At 36.3% G+C, this 19,224-nt stretch overlaps 1 protein-coding gene across 1 annotated transcript in view; it reads left to right on the top strand.

The window, feature by feature from the left end:
* Nucleotides 1-1,926: 1,926 nt before the first annotated feature.
* The window catches only part of zmp:0000001236 (mastermind-like protein 2), a 51,655-nt gene continuing 34,357 nt past the window's right edge, over nt 1,927-19,224 (top strand). Inside the window, exon 1 of the mRNA XM_056757312.1 lies at nt 1,927-3,307. Coding sequence (XP_056613290.1) covers nt 2,906-3,307 — 402 coding nt within the window. The 5' untranslated portion in view covers nt 1,927-2,905. The remainder of the gene's footprint in view (nt 3,308-19,224) is intronic.

Genomic DNA, 19,224 nt, shown 5'->3' with positions numbered 1-19,224 from the left:
CTATCAATATTTAAATGTTTTGTTAAGCTTTCATTGAGCTTGAAATCTATTACTAAATGAGAAAGAGATATAGATAGCTTGTTTTAATATGTTTTGTTGTAGATAGCGAATGTAAGCTAGATCAACAAAATCTACAAAAAAACATTTCTACATATTTCTTAATTTTTGTCATAAATCAATGATTGGTCACCTTTATGTCTGTCAGTGTTCCTGAAAAGTAACAGTTTTGAACATACAAGGTTTTTGTCCAACAGTGACAAAATATACAGTGAGTAGGCTACTGTTCTTGATCAACTGAACCGTAAAAAAATGATTCTGTACCTTGTTAGATTTAATGAAAAGAAATTAGTAAGTAAAATATACTTAATATAATCTAATAGTAATAGGCCTATGTGGATAGCGTACTGTGATTGTAATACTTACATGGCTTATTCAAGGTTAAAATGTTTTGTGTTGGATCTGAAAAAGACCAAGAAAACCCCAAAAGAAAACAATAATACCTATTCCATACCGACGAATGAGTAAAGCGTAAATTATAGTCATGCTTTACATAAATTCATTTTGTAAGAAAAAACAATTTCATATTTGCAAATTCAACGACCTGCCCATTTCCTTTTTTCAGTCTGGGTTATTTACAGTATTCTGATAATTAACCTATTAACCACATTTCAGTAAACATGAAATCTTAAAACTACAGTAAACCTGCACGGTACTGTAATAGTCTAAATGGAACATTTTGCTGCCATCAGATGGCACTACTTACTTAAAAAAGGTAGTCAGTTTTCACAAAGAGATCAAATTAAGGCCCCATCTGCAAAGCATGAATTTAGACTGGATTTAAAAATCTCGATTCTGTCTCTTCAGGTGATATCAGACTGAGGATTTCATCTGAACTATGTGCGTGCAATATTTATTTAAATATAAATAAATATAAATCTTTCCTGTAACTTAGTGGTAAGAGCATTGCGTTAACAACGCAAGGTTGTGGGTTCGATCCCAGGGGATTGCAAATACCTATGTAAAATGTATAGGAAAAAGCAATGTAAATCCAAATGCCTAAATGTAAATGTAAATAACAGTTTTTACAGTCTGGCATTCTATTGTCACACTGTAGCAATGAGTGGCAGCGAGAGACATTAAGAGAAACTTCACACAGCATGTAACACAGCAAAGAAGAGTTCACTACTTCTAAAAAATGATTTGCACAGTAAGTCATGGTAGCACATTTTTTTAAATCCCTTTAACTTATCAAAGTAATTTCACAGAGTTTCAACCTCATTTTGTTTTATTTCTTTAAGAACTTGATTTTTAAGTCAGTTTCCATTTCATTTAAAATAAACTTTTAATTAACTTGAAAATTCATTTAACTATCATTACTTATAATACCATTACTGTTTAAGCTATTGGGTGAACAAGTCATAAACTGCTACGGAAACAGTACAATTTAAAATTGTGTACGTAACATTATTATACAAAATTAGGTTACACTTTATATTAAGGTATGCTACACTAATTCATCATGAACTACTTGATTATTAACGTGCATATTGGTCGTATAGTAGTATGCATAAAGCACATATGAATGCCATATTCTGCACTACCCTAGTCTACATTCCTCCTACAACCCAAAAACACCTAAACTTAAACACGACCTTATAAACAGTAAATGGACGTTTATTGCGTCGTTTGGTTAATATTGAGAATAGGCTTTTGTTTTCTGTTCATGAATTAATTTCATTCTTGTTTCATTTACTTGTTTGCTAAAACGGCCATTTGACAGGGTATTCATCAGATCCCCATGCAGCAGGGGTCGCTTTTAAGCAGTTCACGGTTGTTACCACTAGAGTCCGCAAAACGACAGCTCATTACCAATCGTAAAATGCCACACAATTGAGAGTCTGTAGTCGGGCTGCGGTAACCCAGCCTCTCCGGACATACCCCCGTACGCGCTCGGACTGCTGACAATCCACTGCACGGATACAACGGCAGTCCACAGGAACTGCAACTCCTGCTCGTTTAGTTTATCTGGAGATCAACGCCAGGTCAGCGCTGGAAATGACGAGGATGGAAAGTGCCAGTGTACTGTTTGAACTCTCTGGAAGTTTGCGAAATGTATATCTCGAAGAACAAGGATTATAATTGCGTGTATTGCCGCGCAGTTGATAGGAAACGTTATGATAGTATTCGCGATTTGCGCGTCTTGTTTAGCGTGAGACAAAACTGAGTGCGCTAGCGCGATTACGATTTGTTTCTACGTGCATTACTCTTGTTTTAACAGACTGTGGATTTGAAACACCTTGCACGGAGTTAAACGCAACATGGAAAGCTGAAGAAACCAATGTGAATAGAGTGCAGTTACGCAATGTTGCGATACAATTGCCTGGCACTCTTAAAATTTCACCGCGAGCATCCTGAAAACAGATTCGGATCGTACACTTTTGGACACTCAAGATCTCATTGAAGAAGCAAAACTTTCGAAGTTGCGCGAATCTAACATTAAGATTGTCTGCTGTAGATTACATTACATTCTAAACGTTTGCCAGACGTTACATTTTGGTTGTAAGAACGTCAGAATGTCCCGTTTTCTCAATTCGATACTCACGTTCTTTTACGCTCCCAAAACGTGTTTTTACTAATAACCATTGGCACTTTACTAAAACGTTCTTACAACGTACATTTTGGCAACATTACCATTCACCTTTACTACAGTTGGCATAAATGTACTAAAAACGTTCTTGCAACTTAATTTATTTCGACACATTAAAATGTACGCGTAAGTGTAACGTTTACAAAGATGCCCTTTAACGCTCTCGAAACAGACCGATAGCGGTATCTTTGTTTGTAACGTTGCCTCAAAGGAGGCACAGAGTCAATCTTTTAAACTTTTAAGAGGCAACTAAAGGTCATGGGAGAGGCAGCTCCGACCCAGGCGACCCCAAGTGGCTTTGCGCCCATGTTGGGTGTTGGGATGGGAGGATCAATCACACCAGTCGCCACATCAAGAGGATCCGCCGTTCCTCAGCTGCACAGCGCTATAGTGGAGCGCCTCCGCGCCCGTATCGAGCTGTGCCGACGGCATCACTCCACCTGCGAGAACCGCTATCAGCGCGGCCAGGCGGAAACCTCGGACCGTGAGCACGAGAGCACGCTCCACCTCTTAAACATCGTCCACCAGGGCCCTGGGAACAGGAAGAGCAAGGGCAATAGATCAGCCTCCCAGCAGCCTTCTGATTTCAACAGATTGAACGGTGAACATAAAGTCCACAGTGTGTCGGAGGCAGAATCCAAAATCTCCTCGCAAATAGCAGTAAGTGTTAAATACGCCCTTATAAAATGTGGCTAATCTTTTAATCTGTGTAATGCACATTGCGATACACACGTCAGAACGATTCCCCAGAGAATGACATCAACACTGATATGATGTGATTACGGTGTGTGTGTGTGTGTGCGTGAGAGAGAGAGAGAGAGAGAGAGAGAGAGGGGTCTCTGTTTAATTAAAAAGAGCCCTGCAGCGGGCACATGATTTTATATTATGTTTAGGCCTATATATTTCATAAATCTTTCTTCAATATGTGCCCAAAACTTTTGACACACAGTTTGGAGTTGCCTTTCAAAAGTTTCTGGCTCATACAGTACTAAGAACATGTGGTTAGTCTGCAAAAGACCTGTGTGAACCTGAAGAACTTCAAGATGTTCTTGTGTCATTGCACATACACTATTTTTACAATAAGTGGTAATATGAGGAAGAATATCTATGTGGATAGAAATAAAAAACAGATGCTTTGTAGTCTTGCTATTGTTACGAAAGGAAATCAGGTCAACGGGTCGGTGCTGCTTCTTTGTTCTTTGTCTTTATATTTTCCTCATGGGACTTCATAGTTTGACACCACTGCAGCTTGATGCATCTATTCAGTACCTCTGCTAAATACAGTCTTTTAAATGACTGAGAATCTGTGTAATTCTGAAATTCTGTTAAAACATGTTTTGAGTTAAGAAGTCAGTATGTGTCATCTGTTGTCATTTACTCAGTATCATGTGTTACAAGCCAGTTTATCTCTGATGCAACACTAGAGTTTAAATTGCGGAGCCTCTTTTACATTTGTGTTGACACAATGCATAGTTTATGAAAGGAGTTTTATTGCCATTCACAACACAGAACAGACCTGTGCCTCTGGATATAGAGTTATCAACGTAAGTGATGTCACAAGGTGTCTCTTGGTACGATTTTCCTGTTAAATTGCCTAAATATCAAACCAAACGGGGTACTTGAAAATGATCAGCGTCGAGCGGTTTGAGGAGCTTGTGTGCTTTAAAGTGAGTGTAGTGTTCTGTCATTGTATTGAATCTATTCATTAAACGATCTCCTTTTGTGTTATAGGAAGAACAAAGTAAGTCATGCAGGTTTGAGTCAATGATGACAGAGTTTTTCCTATACAGTGTATTAAATCCAATTTATCTGGCAAACATAAAGAAGCAGCAATTGGATGTTGATGAAATCCCGCAAACACGGCAGTGAATGGCCGTATGTTTTGTTCCATATCACGTATTATCAGCCTCTATTATAAAAGATTTGACAAATTGCTCTCAAAGCACCTTCTTGAATGATGGGTTTCCCATAAAACCATTGAGGCGTGCAGTCGGGGTATAAATGTTTAGTGCCTTTCAATACATGTCCTGGTTTTGTTTACTCAAAGTCAAACAGGCCTTGAAAATGATCGTCGGAGGACCGGCCCGTAATTAAGCATCATGGGCTTCTGGGTGAATTAGTTTTTTCCTCATTTCAAAGCTGCGACAGACTTGGGAACAGACGAGGATTGTGGAATATCCTCTCACGGTAGAGAAAGTGCAGTATTGTAATTGCTCTATTTGCTTATCTAGGGAGTTAGGAAGACATAGGCCTTTAATAAACTCTGTTGAACAATCTAGTATTCTTTAATGTTCCTTTGGTGCTTCAAAATTAAGTTTCATCCATCATTGGACAGCTATTATTTTTAACGGAATAGTTAAATGTTTTTATTATATTGCCCTTTTCTCACCCACATGTCATTCTTAAGTCCAACTTTTGCTATTTTGCAATTTATACTGCAAAATATCAAAACTTATGTTCCCCAGAAAAAAGGTCATCGAAGTTTGAAATGGCAAGACGGTGAGCAAACGATCAAAGAAGATACATTTAAGCAGTGGTCGCTGGACGTTTTACGATGTAGTGAAGAGATTGGACATAATTAGACATGACAAGCAAGAATAACAAATAATAGGTGGAAGAAGGAAATGTCAAAGTGCTTCCTGGTATTTTTTGGCTAAAGTGCTCTAGGAGCAAAGGCTGAATGTGACTGATCTTACATTCACTCTGTATGTATATGGAATCACTCCAGATCTGTAAAAGTCACTAAGTTCAGAGAAACCGTCTTAACACTGTGAATCTGAATGGAGCCCTACAAGAGGTATATCCACGTTTTGGCGGTAAGCCAGAGCAGCTGGTTAGAAAGTCAAAGGATTGAATACTCTCACATAGTAATGAAGTCCATTGTCAGAAAGTCTGGCCCATGTTGCAACTTATTCTGCACAAGATTTGCCCACCAACCTACACTCTTAAAAATAAAGGTGCTTTAAGGGTGCTCTTCACAGCGATGCCATAGAAGAACCATTTTAGGGTCCACAAAAAACCAATCTTGAATTTAATTTAATTTAATTTAGTCATTTGGCAGACGCTTTTATCCAAAGCGACTTACAGTGCACTTATTACAGGGACAATCCCCCTGGAGCAACATGGAGTAAAGTGTCTTGCTCAAGGACACACTGGTGGTGGCTGCTGGGATCGAACCAGCAACCTTTGATTTACCAGTTCAGTGGTTTAACCCACTAGACCACCATCTCACCTTCTTGAAGAAACATCTTCTTACATTTTTATAATCTGAAGAATTTTTTGGGATGTTAAAGCTTCTTAATGGAACCATTTAGACAAAAACGGCTCTTCTATGGCATTTTGAAGCACCTTTATTTTTAAAAGTGTATAGCAAGCTTTTATCTTAGTAATATGTAGAGACCACAGTTTTGTTTTCATGGCAGAAATAGATGATATCTTTGAGCAAAAAAAGAGGAAAACTGTGTGGCTATCTAGTTAATTTGTTAATAAGTGACTAAAAAATCTAAGTATCTTCTAAAGATTTGATACCACTAACCTGGCAAACATAGGCAATCCATTGTGCCTTTTCTACCTTAAAAGCATCATTATCCACTTTTGTAAACGTGATCTTTGCAACCTGACTTTCAAACACTGCAATTCGCAATTCTTTTGGTGGCTAATTTGTTTTCTATTCATACGTTTTAGTATCATCTGCTTTCGCATGAGTGACAGTTTAGGGCTAGGACTTCATTATTGCTTTATTTCTAATAATCATATATTTTGTGCAATTTACATTGTACAACTAGAAATGCACCAATATATTGGCCACTAATCGGTATCAGTTGATATCGGCCGAGAGTTTAACTATCTATCAGATTCAGTGGAGAAATTTAGTATAGGAGCATCTCTACTTACGGTGATATGGTACAAACCACCTCGTAAAAAATTCTGCTGATATCAGGCTGGCCTTCTGAAAGTTGCCAATGTATGCATTATATGCATTAAAATGTGCCCTATTCATTGAAAATAAGAGGAAATGTTGTGTCATTACGTAATAGTATACAAGTGTAAGAAAGCAGGAGCGTCCCTCTTCATCTCTCTTCAAGAGGTTTCTTTGTGCGGCATATCCCTCATGTTTTATTCACAATCTGAGAGATGACTGTGACTTTGAAGAGCGCCGAAGCCATTCACCATATACATCCCTAAATCCATCTGCACCATACAATAGCAGCGTTCAGAAATCGCCCACCTCAGCGTTTAACAATCACCTTCCTTATTCAATCTTGACTTTCATAGCCTTAAACCAAACTATTTTAAGGAAAATCTTGGATATGAAACCCATCAGAGCAAAAGTAAAATGCAATCCTGAGAGAAACAGGCACCTTGGAAGCAGATGTATGTCACAAACATGAGCGCTATTTTCTGCACTATTGTAAACTAATATGTGGCTGTACCAAAACTCAAATCATCTTCTAAATAAATGTTATGGTAGCTGACCTTGATTCGGAGGCTGTAATTGATTTGCATCCAAGCCTTTCTGTTTTGGCATGGTTATCTTTGCTATGCACGTTGAGACATTTGAAAGGCAACATTTGGAAAGAGAGTAATTACTTCTGAGGTCTGAAAGTTCACATTGCTATTTTAAATGACCTCATTTGCAGGATGTTTGCAGATAGAAGTATTAAAAGTTGTCAGATGTCATGGACTACTTGGTACAAAATTTCTATTTGTGTATTGGTGGAGATAATCAGGTTAGACATCATTTGCATTTGGTACAGTACATAAAGATATCTGCGGGTTCATTTGGTTGTCAAGATTATTGTATGCAATGAATCCAGCTGATATGAAACATGTTTGTCTTTGTCATTTCAAAGGATGGTAAAATTAGGAAATATGTGCAGTTGTGATTTATGGAGGACATTGGCCACCAATCTATTCTTTGGCCACCAGTCAATATCTGCATTTCCATTACCCTGTAAATTGTTGAATATAAATTGCACATAAAATATAGGCCCAATGGAAACAAAAACTCCCACATAGATCTCTTTGGATGGTGTAAACAACGAGAAAAACGTATTGTTTCAGTTTTTTACACTACACAAATGTTTAAACAAAATACAACCAATAGAGCATTTATAACCAAATCAAAATGTTAAATGAATATATTTAAGATTGAATTATGTATGTAAGATTGAAAAATAGAATAAATAAAAATGCAACGTGCCACTGGATCAGTGCTCACTCTTGCAGAATGTCACGAATAAACTCTTTTAAGATGGCGATATTGGGTTAGATTTCTCCTCACAGTAGGTGGTGGTACGTACTTCTAAAGTTGGGTCACAACCTACGACAAAACCCAAAGAAGAATGATTTATCGCTAGAAGAATAAATTACATTTTTGTAACATATTTTAATGGAAATGCTATATTTTCATCGTCATATAGAAAATATTGCTTACATTCAAATCTGTAATGGAAACCCAGCTAGTTCCATTATGCCAACTATTAATGAATGGTTTCTCAGGGTTACGGAAATTAACTTAAAATAAAAATTGCTTTTTTGTACTCACACTCTTAGTCTTGATCTTGTAAACCTGTACTACTTTTTTCTAGGAGACCAAAGGAGGTGCTTGGGAGAATGTTAGTGATATTCTCGTGTCTTGCAGTATAAAAATCTATACGATAGGCAGATGTTTGTGAAATTTGTGTCTGCTGTAGAATCTGGCATGGAAGATATAACCACGGTGAATTAGCTGAAGAACATAGCGTTCATTGTGAGGAATCTGGACTGTTATATTCACGTGAAGTTAAGAATACAGAGAGAAGAAAGACAGCGTTTAGTCTTTCTTTGCGCTAACCGGTGGTTGTGAATTTTGCGGCAATACATTCTTGATTTCCCGAACACAGAGCTCTCTGATGTCTGTCAGGTTTTTCCTGCCTGGCTAAATAGAAGAGTGTAAAGTGTGAGGAGGAAAAAGAGAGAAAACCGAGAGGAGGGAACTTGAAGGAGGTGGTTTGCTATATCTTTCGACAGGTCTTGTGCTCTGTTGAACTCACCTGAAATTCAACCCTTGTGGGAAACTGCATCCTCAGGTGTGCATGCAAGGGCACTTAGTGCACGATAAAATCTCAAAAACAACAAGAGAAAGCCCCTTATCCACAATAATTGGCCCCTCACATCACACGGGACATTTTTAAAAATTACTCATATTTACTCCCTGCTGTCATATCTGTGAACTTTTCACTTTGCTGTCGTTACATAATATCACCATAAATAACATTACTGTAGTTTCGATAAGAAGATCCGATAACATCCATCTATCTTTCAGCTTCAATGCAAAACCTGTAAGAAGGTACATTCACATTTCACAGAGGTATTTAATCCTTTTCGAATAGAAAATGTGTTTTTCGTATATCTGGTAGAATTACAGTATAAAGGAAATTACCTACTTTTTTGACTAACTTGAAGTGTTTGACTAACTTGAAGACGTTCTAGCTCCGTCCCACAATCACAGGAAAAATATAAATGATATATAAAAACATATAAATATATATACTGTATAGGTCTCACTATGGATGTAAACCTTTTGCCGTTTTTGGAGTCAGATCCCAAAAGCTACAGAGAATAGCTGCTGTAATCACAGCATCAGATATTATCCTGAATTAAAGATTCATTAAGTTCAATACTATTTTAAATAATAAGTAATATTTATTAGGGATGCACCGATAGGATTTTTTTGGGCCAATACTGATTTTAGCATAAAACTATTGGCCGATATCGATATGGGTCAATTGCATACAGTACTATACAATACTAGCTAGTTTTTCTGCATTCAATTTATTTTACTGAACATGAATTGGATCCATTTTAAGAGAGACACAACTGTCAATGTGCCTAAATGTAAATGTAAGTTAAGATAAAAATACCATTAGACAACATTACAATCTACAAAGGTTATCCAATATTTATTTTATTTAAAACACTAACTCAAATTTGACTTAAAATGCATAATTTCTTTAAAATATTTAAATAAAGTCTGTGCTGTTGCTATTTACAGTAATTATTTTGCTCAGAAAAAATAGGATATTCAGACATCCAACTCATTGCCTTAATGCAGTTCATTTATTAACCAGGGAACTATGAAATCCGTTTGTATTTTTCTGGATTCTGTGTTTTCTTTTGTTTTTGTGGTGTACAACTATGATAATATGAACCAGTATCTTACATTGTATGTTTTTTTCTTTTGCAGTTTAAAGTCTACTTACATTTAATTACCAGTTTTGTACATTTTTAGTAGCAGGTTTGTTACGAAGTTAACTGGACTTTTCCACCTTTTTCATGCTATTGACGATATGCCGATGGTGTTAAATTAATCCAATATCGGCCGGTTAATATCGGCGCCCGATACATCACTAGTATTTATTATTTTATCAGATTCTTGCTTCCGGAGCACATGACCTTCCATAACATCCACATTCACACAATAGACACTTCCATCTTTTACCTATAACTACAAAGATCCCAATATTGTCTAAACGATTACAAAGTCCACTGTTAATAACTATAACTCAATAGTCGTTAAGCAAATTTGGACATGTCTGAATACTGCTAAAGGGGTTCTTCAATTCACGTTTCATGACCTGACCCCTGTCTAAAATGCTTTTGTACTAAGATTTGTCAAACACAGAGTTTGATAACGCGCTCTGAAATTGTGGGTGACATTAGAAATGTCTTTTAAGGCTGGTTTGATTTGGAAAACATCAAACACACCCCACTTTCCCGAGGGGTCGCCGTCCAGGCCAGGAAACGAGAAAGTGGGCTCCTGATGTCATTGCCGAACCCCTGGGTGGAATGTCGGGTCAGATCAGGGGCTCTCTGGGCAGATCAGAGATCAGGACTGTTTACATTTCTACTCAGGATATTTCTATCATACTGGCCAAACTTCTCTTCGTTCCCAGGCTCCTCGCTCACAGCCTTCTCTTTTTCTCCCTTCCTCCGCACTCCCCCCCTCCCCGCTTCTCGGTCCCCCCCCTCTCTGCCTCCAGGGTCAGTCACAGTAAAACTTCAGCACATGGATTTTTTTTTTTTTATAATGTTTCGGAAGAAGTTTTTTGCAGTTAAGAAAGAGTCACAGAGCCTAAAATTTACTGCTTGTCCGCTTTGACCGTCTGTTTTTTCCCTCATATTCCTGCAGACATGGTTTTGCAATGAAAAATGGAAAGACAAGTTTGTGTTCAGGTTTCATATCTATATCAAATATTATATCGCTGCTGCTGCCTTTCTGAAACCTCAAATCTGCATTTTTCATTATTTTTATTTTTCAACATAAATCATTGTTAGTCATCCTTTATGTTTGTCACTTAGGTTTGAATATGTCTGACCAATTCCTTGAAAAACAGCGATTTTGGACACACAAGATTTCAGCATGACAGCAACGATATTCAAAGGAATAATTATTTTTTGAGTGTTTATGAAATCATAACATCAGAAATGTATGCTCTACATACAGTATAAATATATTTTGTAGCATGAATTTGAGAAAACTCACCAATCACAATGTTTTCATCTCATTGGGGAGGGCTGAACAGATATCAAACGATGCTGAAAATAACCTGCTTGTTTTTGTGTATTTTGTGATTTTTTTTCTGCTTCGGAGAATTATATTAATTTATTTTATGACACGTTTCATCATTCCTCCCATGATGCTGACTTGGAAGAGAGGGGCAATCTTGGAGGTCATCTTTGTTATGATAGACAAGCGTCTGTGTCTAGATAAAAAAAGACCTCCTCAAAACTCACTGAGTTTTCTCGTACACTTTTGACAAACAATGTACATTGTTACAGAAAGATGACTTGTATTATTAGAGATTTTGTAAGATTTTTTTATTTGTTGGTTTGTTTCTGTATAGTTAGCGTTCATTATTGAAAGTATAACCTTGGGAAATTACACTTTGTAGCTGCTGTCTAATTTTAAACTGCAAAAGTTTGTTGTTTGCCAAAAGTGCAAAGCACAGAAATATTTTCCCCACCACTACAGCACGTACACATTGTGTCCTATATTCACAGAAGTATGAGATATGAAATGTAGCGATGACAGATTTCTTCAGTCCCCTGAGATTACCATGCTGACTAAAGAATTTTAGCGTTGCAAGCTTGAAACCGTTTTGGAGCATTGTAGGAGTAAATTCAAAACATACTTAACTGCACATTATGTATCAAATCAAGTCATTACAAAGAAATCATTACAAACAATCTGAGAAAATAGCTGACATTTAGCTTGAAATAATTATAATAAATATTGATCTAAATGAGCCTGTAAAAAAACATTGGTTGTTTGTTGGGGCGGGCGAAAATATTGATTCAAATTTTCTTATCGATTCACAGATTCAAAAAACTAGTTTCTAGTTAATACAACAATTGTTGATGTTATCAGAACAAAAGGTGCGGCACCTGTACAGTCGAGGGACCGCACAGCTTCAGCTTAGATCGAGGGGGTAAAAGAAAAAAAAACACCCAGTCCCATTTTTAGCGAGGGCAGGATTTGGAAATACTTCGTAATTTATCAACTCTTTGGTAAGAAGGAGCTTGACAGGAGATATGCAATATACAAGGCTTGTAAAACGAAGATGAAGTATTTTGAGAACACAAAACGTAAAGACTCACATTGAACGCCAACAAATCCAACAAAATGGAATAAAATCTAAACATATATCAGAACGAATTTTGAGGAAGAATCATTATTAAAAATAGAATTGTGAGGTACCAAAAGATTCCCACCCATGTGCAAGCAGCCTATTGCTAGTAACCAAGTTGTGTTTTAAAGTTAAGCGTAATGAAATGACGTTTGAAAGTTGCGACAGATCTAAATCTGTTTTTGTTAAAATGTAACATGTGAACTTTATAAATAGTATTAATATTGTAACGGGATTACAGTAATCAGAATACAAAAAATTGGTAACTGTAATCCATTACAATTATATGAAAAAACGAAATAATCAGATTACAATTACAATTAGTAAAAAATTTGATTACTTTCAAGTTTACAATTGTTTCAAAACCAAAGTAATTATTTTAAAATATGGAAGTGTAAGGTGTTTTTGTGCTTTGCAACCATTTCAATATACAATTTAATGCCTCGCGCACTCTGGTGGGAATAACGAATATGCATGTGGTAAAGACTAAATTTTTGGTGTTATTGAAAATGAGAAACTATTGTCAAGATAACGTTCATGTAGAAATAATATATATGATTTTTTGCCCTAATGACCGAAAACAGAACCGATAAGGGCGGAGCTTATCAATGCTCCGGTCTTTCACAATTTGTCCTGGGGCCCGTTTAATAACAGGTTTCATTACCCATCCCTACCCTAAAGTAATCCAAAGTATTATATTGTTATGGAAAAGGTTTCAGATTACATTTTTTATTAAGTAATCTGTAACTGTATCGAAATACATTTTTAAAGTATCCCTCCAAACCCTGGTGTTTGTGATATAAAATTAGCTGAATCAGTATTTTATTACATTTACATTTATGCATTCGGCAGACGCTTTTATCCAAAGCGACCTACATTTCATTATCCTATACATTTTTACATAGGTATGTGCAATCCCCTGGGATCGGCCCCACAAACTTGCGTTGTTAACGCAATGCTCTTACCACTGAGCTACAGGAAAGCATTTGATAGACACTTTTGATGACGAGACTTACAGTGTTACATTCAAGGCATACATTTTTAGTAAATATGCTCTGAAATGGGAACTACGGCCAAATCAAATCTGTGCTGTTATACGACCGCAATGAACTTCTGCATCTTTTACTTTATAGTGGCCCTGCAACAGCGTTTCATGCATTCTGACTTCTTTACAATGTTACACTTGCTGTCTTCTCATGCTTAACATGGTCAACTTGTCAAAAAACGTGTTGGGTGTATAACGTAGGGCGCAGATGTCACTTTCACTTGTAAACAGGAGAGAGAACATACGTTCGCGAAGTTCAGGTGTTTGTTTGTTCACTGCATTTGGGTGATGAATGTTATAAAAACGGTGGATATAACGCTGGATTTGGAGATTGTTTGAAACTGATATATGGAGCCGTCACAGGGCTAAAAGATACTGGACATGAACCGCATAATGTGAGTGAAACTGATGTCTGTGTTTTGTTGACAATGGGTGGGCACATGCTCTGGTTACGCCTCCCCCTCCCCCCCCGCACGTGCCGTATGTTTTCGTAATCAATCGTAAAGCTGTATCTATCTTTTATAAATGTGATCGAACTAAATACTCTTCGAAGATACGTAGTATGCAATACTACTCTATAGGTACTCAAGATTAATATGAGATTGGCAGAAACCCTGTGTGTTACGCCCGCTTTAATGAATTGAAATAAAAGACAGAAGAACTGGATCATTGCAGAATGTCATTGGAGCTGCTCTGCTCATTTCCTCTATATGACAGGGTGTTGAAACCACATTCATCCGAGAGCACATCATTCAACCACTTCTTGTCACAGAGCCAAGAATATCTTGAATATTAAAAAATCTGTATTTGTTTACCATTAAATGAGAGAACAGAACTGGCTTGTGTACGAAAAACAGCATTGGTGTTATATGTAATGTCTATAATTCACTTTTTGGATTGTTAGAGTGATAGTTCACCCAAAATGAAAATGATGTCATCATTTACTCACCCTCTTCACATTTCAAACCTTCACATTTCAAAATTTCTTTCTTCAGCAGAACACAAAAGAAGATATTTTGAAGAAAGTTGGTAACCGAACATCACTGAACCCCATTCATTTCTATTAAATGGACACAAAACCAATGCAAATCAATGGGGGCCAGTTAACAAAACTTCAAAATATCTTCTCTTGTATTCTGCAGATGAAAGAAAGTCATACATGACGAGAGGGAGTGTAAATGATGACAGAATCTTTTTGGGTGAACTTTAAGTTCATGACTGTTGAACACCCCCTCCCCAATTATCAGTATCATAATAAACCAAAAAATAATGTAATTAAAGTAAAATTATTACAATAGAATAACATTAATACAAAAATCTTATTTGTTTCTTTATTAAATTAGATTCACAAAGACAAAGAAAGCAATATTTTAATGCGACTCAGGACAAGAAAAAGACAAGGAAGGTTGCTGAAAGCCTATGTAAAAGAAAGAGTAAGATGTATATAGGTATATGAATGTAGACATACAGTATGGTTGTGAACAGGAGAGTATATGTAGGCAAAGGGCTTGGTCCAGGAACGCAGTATGTGTTTGTGTTGTGAGGTGACAGTCTCAGCTTCTGCCAGGGCTGATCTCTGGCGCCTGGTGCCCTCAGACTCCCTCTCACACACACAGTCACACTGTTATACCACTGCTGCCCCCCCTCCTTCCTCCATCTGCCCAGTCATGAGGTAAACTGAGAAAAGCACCTGACCTGCCTTCTCTTTTATTCAGTCCCTTTCTCCACCTATTCAGACTGAACCTAAACCTCTCTATAAAGTCACAACCTCCTATTAAGCACATGTACCATGGTTTTGTTCTTATTTGCCCCTACTGTACTGCATATACCAATAGCGATCCCTCAGGTCTCTCTAAGCCGTCCTTGATGTCTAATTAAAAACTTAAAAATACTATTTTCAGTAAAAGTCTGCCAATTTTCTCTTTTAGATATGTAGAACAGTACTTTAAATCAATGGGAGAGATTCATTTTGACAGTAAAACTGACCAATCATATAATTTTTATAAATGGGGGGTTGTTCACCAACAGTCTCGTAAAGTGGATGAATCACACGAAGTTGGTTCGCCAACCCCCAAAAAAGTGCAAAAGAAGAAGAAATGCGGAAAAACGTAATTCAAAAGAGAATGTGGATGAACTTTGTTAAGTCAATTTGTCAAGTCTCGAAAAGAAATAGAAAAGCTGGTAAAGTTGTTCAGAACAACGGGAGGAAGACTTTGCTATCAAGTAATTTGATCATTAAATTGTAGGTTATTTATGATTTATAAGGCCGCCGTGCCTCGATTTATTCAAGTTGCTGATGTGCACATTTGTTCATGTTGCTTAACGTTAGCTTTATTTGAGACGAGTGATTTTGACTGTGGTTAGTCTTAAATGGAACATATTGTGCATATTTGCTGTTATTCTGCGTAACAGTGACATTTTATCAGACATGTGGTAAATTTAATACAGTCAGTTCCATACGTTTAGTTCACTATAACGTGACCAGTTTAATATTAAGATTATAATCATAGTCTGTACGCTGGTGAAGTCTGCTAGTGTAGCACAGGTTCTATTGGCTCAGAAAGCAAGCCAAGGCTCAAACGTTACGGTTCGCTAACTGCTATATACCACATTTGGAATTATAATGTATATGAATAAAGTAATTCAGTACCATAGTATCAACATCTGGTATCATTACTGTACAATGGTTCCACCTCAGCCGATCGCATTCTGTATTTTGTGTGCTGTCCAGGTATGTTTTGTTTTACCTGATCATGCTGTTTTCAGATCACTTTGATAAATGACTGTGTTCCTGCTGGGCCCTTCGGCTGCAGGGCTGTGTCAGCTTGACTTGTTGACTCATCAAAACGAATAACTTGTTGTATCTAGTATCTGTCAGGATCTCTTAAATGAATGAGAAGGTTTGTCCCAAGAACCTGGAAAACTTGTGGTGAAGCTGAATAGCAGCTAAATGAATGAATTTATCTGCTGCTCATACAGTAATCTTTGGTCTCGCTTTCATCTAATGTAACTGTGTCAATGCAAACATTAATAATCATCCAATTTTTTATATAGATACATTTTAGTAAAAACTGTTGGATTTTACTGTTGTAAGCTAAGCTAAACTCATCATGCAGACATCAAGGTTACAGAAGTTTTAGTGTAAATGGCTGTGATGTTGCATTCCTCTCATAGCTTTTGTACAGTCCAGTGTTTGTGTGTGTGTGTGTGTGTTTGTGTGTCGAAACGAGTGAAAAGGGAACATTCCTCTCTCACTCCTGCTTGTCGCTGCCACCCCACCCCCTGCTTCCTTCCTGTTCTTATTTTAGCATCTACTGGATGTTTTTCCCACATCCGGCAACAAAGAGAGGCTTGTGCCATATATCAACATACAGGAGCAAGATCAAATATTTCCATAATGCATCTGAACGTTCCTCTACCGCTTTTATGTGTATTGTCTTTCAATCGCTCACCTTCATTCATTTTCATCATGTGATTGGATTGGATTACATTGACTGGAAGACTTGAAATTTATTTTGCTTAAAAATGTAACGTGTACTTTTTGTTGATGTTTAAATAAATCCTATTCGAGCTAGAAGTGCTTCAATACAACTCACCAGCTTTGTTTATTGGTTCGACTCAATAGAATCGATGGTATTGGTTTAAAACAATTTGTATTGAGCTCTTTTGGTTACATAGATATTCTCTTTAACTTTACCCACCACTTTAAGTCATGACAACTTAACATTTTAAGTCAAGTGTATATATTTACTTTTAGTGTTTTAAGTTGAGTGAATACATTTGCATACAATACAAATTACACGCCTCACCACTGATAACATTGGATGCAGTATGTGGTATCTTGTAAGATTTTTTTTCTCACATTATGTTTCACTCAGGACAATAAAAGCAATAACAGTTATTCACACACTGTATAAAAAATAACCACAAATATGTATCCTAGCATCTAACGTTGTTTCTCTAGTCTAGATCATTAGTTTTCGTGTTTTTATGGCATTTGTGTGGAGTTTAAACACTCACATTTAGTCTTATTTAATTTTAAATATTTAATTTTAAGCAATAGGAAGTAGTATTTGCTAGTTGGATTGGTAAATATTTTATTTTCAAGTTGCAACTGTCATTAAGAGAATAACTCACTATATATCTCCTCATGTAAAATAATGTTCCCTTGAGCATTCATATCTCTGCTTGACACAACAAAACTGCTCAGATATTGATTTTTATTATTAATTCATTTTCCCATTGGATTCTGTCTCAAGATTTTTATTATGTTAACAATATATCTTGTAATCCAAAAGATATTAGTTTTAATTTTGTTACTAATTACTTTTCATTTAGTTTAAAAGTAAAATAATACTAGTATTATTTGAAATAATAGAATTCAGAAAACTGATGAATCTAGTTTATCTATTGAATCAATATTAATCTGTTAAGGTCAAGTTTGCATTTATTTTGAGGTACGTATGCATCTTAAAGAAAGGTTATTTCAGGTTGGATTTTATTCCAAGCAAATCTGTTTTCTTATTAAAAAAGATACTAAAAATATTCATCATGCCAAATATTCATTAAACAGTGTCCGCAGTCTTTGAAAGAAGTCAGGTACTATATAACTTAACATGTAACAAAAAAATATGAACTTCATGCCAGATCTATTTTCTGTTCAAATTTCTTGTAATTCTGGAATCTGATGAGAAATTATTCTAAAATGTCTTATTTCTGCAGACTTTGGGATCTTAGAAAACCTCAGCACAATTTGAGACGTTGTCCTCAAGTCTTGTGAAGCAATAGAAAAAATAGAAAGAAGTATCAAAGGTTGTTGGAGTCTTTGTTGTTATAGTTAACATGCATACTATCCTGAGGCCACTAACTCGATGATAACATGATAAGCTCTCACTTCTGAATGTGCATGCTTGTATTACCACACTTGTTTTTTTTTCTTTCATTTAACAGAACTTTGCCTGATTCACATAGACTGTAAACCCATCTATTTACTGGGGCTATTCACTACTTTCGCATGTGGTGTTTCAGAGCAGACCGAAAAACCAAGTAACTTTACCTGTTTGTAACGATGATGATAAATCCAGATGACTTGTTATGTCGTGGAATGAGTACATGTGAGCATTTGAACCCATTGCCAAAGATTTTGTCTGCATTTGGAAAGTGTTTTTCTCGGTTTACACGCTGCATAACATCCAGTGTGCGCCAGATATTGACCAACAGTTTGAATGCCGAGTTGTTATTTTAAATTAATAGTTCACCCAGAAATTAAAATTTTGTCAAGGACTACTCAAATTCCAAATATGTTTACATTTCTCTCTTCTGTCAAACACAAAGAAAGATAAAAAAAATATTTTAGATGTTAGCAATAGAGATTTCTGTGACACCATTGACTACCATAGTAGGAAAAAAAGTTAGTTTTGTTTTCCCAAATTCTTAAAAATATCTAACAAAAAACACAACAATAAATATACAAACATTTTTCCACTATAGTCAATAATGTTCCAGAACTTATTTTTTTTTCTCCATGGTCATCAGAACAAAGAAATGTATAGAAGTTTGGAACAACTTGAGGTTAAACAAAGCTAGAATTTTAATTTTTGGGTGAAATGTCCCTTCAAGCATCTGATCCGCACTAGTTTTCCTGTCATGGTTGGTTTGTAGTGTCTAAGGATAATTTCATATGTAAATCTTGAACAAAGTACAGTGAAAAGTGATTTCAATAGGATTACATGACTCCTTCCCTACTCCCTGTTACTATCTTTATTGTTCGTTCTCTCTCTTTCTCTCTCTCTCTCTCTCAATCTCTCTCTCTTTGCAGCAGCTGTACAGTGTAAAACCGCCTTTAAAAGCTGCTTCACACG

This window comes from Triplophysa dalaica, chromosome 9, assembly GCF_015846415.1.
Source record: "Triplophysa dalaica isolate WHDGS20190420 chromosome 9, ASM1584641v1, whole genome shotgun sequence".
NCBI classification, from domain to species: domain Eukaryota; kingdom Metazoa; phylum Chordata; class Actinopteri; order Cypriniformes; family Nemacheilidae; genus Triplophysa; species Triplophysa dalaica.
The sequence above is the reverse complement of the archived record's forward strand: the minus strand, read 5'-3'. Positions and strand labels throughout refer to the sequence as shown.